This window comes from Apis dorsata, unplaced genomic scaffold (genome assembly GCF_000469605.1).
Source record: "Apis dorsata unplaced genomic scaffold, Apis dorsata 1.3 scaffold_371, whole genome shotgun sequence".
Lineage (NCBI taxonomy): Eukaryota > Metazoa > Arthropoda > Insecta > Hymenoptera > Apidae > Apis > Apis dorsata.
This window is the reverse complement of record NW_006263635.1, coordinates 108,301-114,198: the sequence shown is the minus strand read 5'-3', so window position 1 is coordinate 114,198 and position 5,898 is coordinate 108,301. Positions and strand designations below refer to the sequence as shown.

Genomic DNA, 5,898 nt, shown 5'->3' with positions numbered 1-5,898 from the left:
GCCGTCGCAACCGTTCGTCCGGCTGTAAAAAAAAAAAAACGTCCTGACAGTACTTTCCAGGTCTGCCTTTTTTATTCCGTTTGAGTAACGCTAGTGCAGAGAGGAATAGTGAGGGGTAGGGCCATGGAATCCATCTGACAGTAGAGAAAGTCTATGGCTCCGGTATCCATATACCGGTCGATATATCGGTATCTCGAATTAGCATAGGTAGAAGCTCGATACTTATCGAAAGTGCGCGTACACAATTGAAAGGATTTTCAAATGGGCAAGAATACGCGATGATTGTTCGATATCTGTGGCGAAACAAGACGATGAATTGTGAGAAGGATAACGTAAAGAACTGATAAAATCAAAAAAAAAAAAAATAGAAAAAACAATCGTCCAACAATGGATTACTATCACTAAAATTTTCATAATTTTATTCTTCGCGACATTTAAATTGCTATTTTATTCTAATTAAGAAAATTAAATTTAATTTCATCATTTTCATTGAAATTTGAGACGTCAATGATACGTTCACAGTGCATAGGTGATAATGTCGGCGGAAACGACTACATAGTAGAATATTAATCGTATTTGATTATAGATCTAAATATTTTTACGGTTATTTTATGCTAGTAATCACCAACTATCCACAGCGAGATGTAACGAGGTCACTGTTTCAAGTTAATCGCCTCCGGTCACTCTATGTATAATTTCCCGATAAATAGAAACTATGATAAATAGAAACGTAGATGTATACGATAAACGATTGGAGTAAAAAAAAAAAAAAAAATATGATTACGTTGACGATTCGCGGAAAAACGATCGTTCAATATATGCATAAGTAGCAATTAGAAATGCGAGAATTAATCACTATGTAAACGACACGTAAACTTGGTTTATATTTACATATTAATTTTGTTTGAACTTAGTTTTTCATATAAGAAATAGGATTTCACACGTGTACGTCAAATTCGTTGTGTCGGTAGCGTCGGATCGAATCACACAATTCAGCGCGACTAAACACGAAAATCCAAACGATCGACTCGTGAGCTCGATACGAGATGTCTCGATACTTCAAATCCTTTACCGTTTTATTTTTATCGCGATGGTCGTGCCAGTCATTCCTATCGAGCGTGTACGTAAGAGGAGAAGAAGGAAAAAAAAAAAGGTCGACAAGCAAGAAAAAGGAATAAAACCACTTACCGGGTGCCGTGCCGCAGCTGCCACAGCCACAGCTGCCGCAGCGTTTATACTGGCACTAGGGTACATCTTATCGTCAGAGGCCCTCGAAGAGGTTATGTTGCTTCCTCCCGTCACGACGAAGTCCTGTCAGGAGTAATGGATATGTCTCCGTTATCCTCAGGTATATCCGGTGGTATCCCAGGTCATAGCCAGTATGCACTATTATTCACTGGTCAGTAACGAAAAAAGAAACAACGAAACTGGGAAAAGGCACAAGATAAAAAAAATAGAGTCGAAACGAGAACACACACTAAGCACTGTCACTTTTTCTTCGAGTTCTTTTTCTGTAGTAGCCACTCACTTGATATTTCTATTTCACAATAAATATACACCGAAAGAAAAAGTGATGTACAGTACACACGTACGATTAAAATAGAAAATATGTACGACGATATCGTTTAACGTGTACGATACGAATAGCACGATAGCACGCACACGTAAGACGTACTTTCGAACGATCTACCCTCGACGACGGACGGGTATCAACTAATCAACCGCAGAGTCGAGGGGAAGCTCTTCCCTCTCCTTCTCCCGCACCGTCGCCCGCTACGCCCTCCCACTGCTTACCGCGACACCACGTGGTCTCCCCTTTGCTCGTCTTTTCCGTCTCACTCGTTCTCTCCCGACTACACGTTTGTTTCCTCTCTTTCCCACACTTGTGCCTCCGACAATCAGCCTCTTAGCTCGTTCGTCTCTTTTCCGTCCGGTCTGGTCGGTTGCGCGCGCGGCACGAACGGCTCTGCTACGTTTCAGCTAGACGGGGAATCCGTTCGTCGCGATCCGCTTTGCATTTTTACTTACACAAAAACGAGATTTGCACGCGGTGAATCTTGCGGTGAGTTTGTAGCTGCATTACGCCGAGCGAGTATTAAATTATTACTCCAGACACGATGAACATCGCTAACGCGCGCCGGAAAACCCATGTTAACCTTCCTCTTTATTACATGCAAATTTGATCGCTTCATAACGAATGCCGCTACTGCGATTCCTTCGATGCATTTATTAAATTAAATTACCTGCAGGCTTCGAATCATTTTCAAACAATTATCCTTCTGTCTGGATGCGCGTGAAAATTCTCAATTTAACGTGAAATTATCGGAAAGGAATTAAATTGGAGTATGATCGCGATCAAATTACATGATCGTAATGATTTCTCTACTTCTTATCAACTCTATAACACAAACAAAAAGTTAAATAACAAGAGATCATTATTAAAAAACATAACGTTATTTTGTTCTTCTTAGAATCCTTTGTCTTCCATCGTTTCACTATAATCGTTAAAATCTTCAACCATAGCCCCGCACTTTTCGGTTAGTTTACATTCGTCCCGTTTTGTAGCGGACCTCTCAGATTGGAGTTTAGCCTGCTCTTGGTTCATCTGTCATCCTCGTCACGCTCGTTTAGTTTCTCTCATTTTCGTCCTCGCTATCTCACCACCACCAGACCGTTTCATTCTCAACCTCTTATTGTGCACCCTGTCTTCCTCGTATCCTACCCTCAACCACGACGATGCCCTTTCCCATCCTTCCAGCCTCTTTTCGTCCCAGTGACTCCATCTCGAGTATGTGTCTACAGTCAACGTGTATATATGTGTGCATACATTCGTGCACACCCCGTTACAAGCTTCAACGTTCATCCCCTTTGGATAGGGTGGTAACCATCGACGACCTTTCCGCTTCAACTCCCTACAAACAATTATTATCACTTTACCCTTTCTGCACTCAGCCTGGTGACGCTTAATCTTATCGTTATTTAACAGGAGAAAGAAATACAAGGGGAAGAAGGGGAGAAAAGACTTCTCGGTTGGAAGACGAGAAGAGCGAATACTTTTAACGAGCGGTGACACGCGAGCCACGTTCGTCACGAAAATTTCACGTACACCAGAGCAAATGGAAGAAGAAATTACCGGGGCCCGCTAATGACACCGTGGCCGGATAATGTGCGCCGAGCAACGTGCTTTAGCGACTGTAATTCGAGCTAATCGTTACGCGACGAGCGTGCGGACAAGGGGGTGCCGTTTTTTTGTACACCGTTTCTGTGCCAATGTTTCGCGCGAGAATGCTGCCTCGTCGCATTGAATATCGTTCAACGGTTTTAATCGTAAAATATTACTGTTCGTTGCTTTAAATATACGGGGTTTAAAAAGATCGATCGAACAAGATCTCCGTTCTTCATATTTTACTTTTTTTTCACATTCGATGTGAAATTCTTTATTAATGTTACAGACTTTTTTTTTCATTTCGTAATTTAACGGCGTTTCATAGCTAATGAATTAAAAATCGGTAAAATTAGAACGTATTAATCGATATATAGATATTATAATTGTATATCAAATTTTATTAATTTTTTCACGATGCAAAAAAAGAATTTTTTTAAACGTCGATTTCCATAATGAAAAATTATAAAAACGCATATTAAATAAACGTGTAATTATACAGAATTAATTTAACCGCATCTTGCTTTAATTCGTTAATATTCATGATCGTGAAATCGTATTTGAAGCACCGAGATCATTCGTCTATACGAGATACAAAAATTTTTGTTTCATGATTCGAATCGATGTGATGTTACAAATATGGCAGAACCATAAAGAAAAAAATGAAAAATGCAGAAAAAACACATTAGATTAAGAAATTTTTCGAAATCAAATTTTCGATTAGTCATCAGAAATAGCGTATTAATCCAATGAATTCTTATAAAAATTCTGTTACATGACGATTGGTTGATTCAATGATTCAAATTGATATAAAGAATTTGTAAAAGAAAATAAAAGTAATTAATTAAAAATCAGAGTGGAATCACTGGAAAGAAATATTTGTCATCACCTGTCATCGAAGTGGAACACTCGATATGAAATTCCTTGCTTCGCTATCTTCTGACATATTGACGACGTATTTAAATAGATAAGTCTGCGATAAAAATATTTTCATCCGAATATCACACCCTTGCATTACTGGCAGATCGCTTTTTTCCACTTTTCTTCAACCTCTTATTCGCTTTCTTGTTTTCAATGTTCGAACGTAACACGGTCCGTGACAGATCGCAAGTAAAAACCGGTTGCCTCCTCTCGCAAACAAAACCGAGTTAACGCTGCATTTTACGATGTCGGTTTTGACGAATGGATGACGTTTTCTCAAACATTTCCCATTTCATCGTATTTACCAAACATTTTAACGACTACCACTTTTTTCATTCCTTTTTCCTTCCATCTTGCATTTATTTCCTGGAATCTACGCGATCTACACTCATAGTTACGATACACGAATTTTGTTCTTTTTCTTCTTCCATCTCTGGTGATCTTTCTTCTCTTTTTCTCGATCCTTTAGAATCTATTAGAACGTATTTCGTTTATTATACATTTTTGTATAATTTAAATATATTAACACTTTGAAAACAAATGTTGAAATATTGTATTTTATAACTCACGTTTTATAAAAATAATATAAAATAACGGATTAGAAGTTTTTTTATATATAATGTGTTTAATTTAAAATTTAAATTTAGATTTAAAATATCAAAAATATACAAAAAAAAAAAAAATTATTCAATATTAACTTTGTGATGGTTCAATTAAGTCTTTCGTTATCTCAACAAAAAATTTTTCGAATATTTAATTATATAATTCGAAACTAGATATTTGAAAATACATCAAAAGATTAAATTTTATATCTAAACTTCAATAATCGAAATATATTTTTAAAGAACGATTGATTGCAGGATTAATTTTATAATATAATAAAATTTACAAAAAATTTTAATGGATAAGTATATATTTAATTTGCAAGAAATTTTATTAAAATCAAACGTATTATATTTCATAAAATTTACTAACCATAATCAATTTGTAAATTAATATTTATTGTATGATCAATTTATCAATTATTTATTATTATACATTATCAATTTATCAATTTATTAGTGTAATTCGAGGTAAAAATTTCATTATTAGAATATTTATTGTTAAACCTCTCTTTTCCTCAACTTCTTACAATTAATTCTCTCTCTGAACAGATTTTTTCTGTACAAGAAAATTTTTCTATGAGATGCCTACTGTCATAAATTTTTTATTCAAAAGATTAGGCCAATTCAATTCTTTAAGAAAAAAAAGAAATAACTGTAAATATTATTTCATTTTGCGTAATTTTTTTAGATCATTGAAAAATATCCTAAAAAGCACAATACTCTTTCGTCTATGTATTCCAATAACCAATATTGTCTACTATTATTAAAATTATTATTTCAAGTCGAGCCACGATCAATTTACATTGTAAAATTCAAAATTCGCCTTTTTCAGCTACGGCACCGATCTCGAAACCAATCGATTTCCGTACTCGTTCGTTTGCGCCCCTATTTAAACAGCCACGCAGCCGATTCGCGTTTATCAATGAGAATGACGAATATTTAGGATCATCGATGTTTATAGTTTGTTTAACGCGAATGTTTGTCAACGCATGGTTTATTAATGCCGACAGAATTCCTCCGTTCACGCGGTGTATTTATTTACATCGGTCTATTGTTCGGTCGGTTCGTCGGGGGCGAAATTGATCGGCGTTACGTCGAATCGATTACACGGTACATACGTAATAATTTCTAACACGATCGAAAGATTACACGATTACCGGCACAACACACATCAACGTGCATGCGAATCTATCGATTTTGTTGAAAGAA

General features: G+C 36.1%; 1 protein-coding gene across 1 annotated transcript in view; it reads right to left on the bottom strand.

Moving 5' to 3' along the window:
* Positions 1-1,726, bottom strand: part of LOC102681688 (protein groucho-like) — a 63,031-nt gene extending 61,305 nt beyond the window's left edge. Inside the window, exon 1 of the mRNA XM_006618739.2 lies at positions 1,189-1,726. Within this exon, the coding sequence (XP_006618802.1) occupies positions 1,189-1,254 (66 nt within the window). The 5' untranslated portion in view covers positions 1,255-1,726. The remainder of the gene's footprint in view (positions 1-1,188) is intronic.
* Between the last annotated feature and the right edge of the window lie 4,172 nt (positions 1,727-5,898).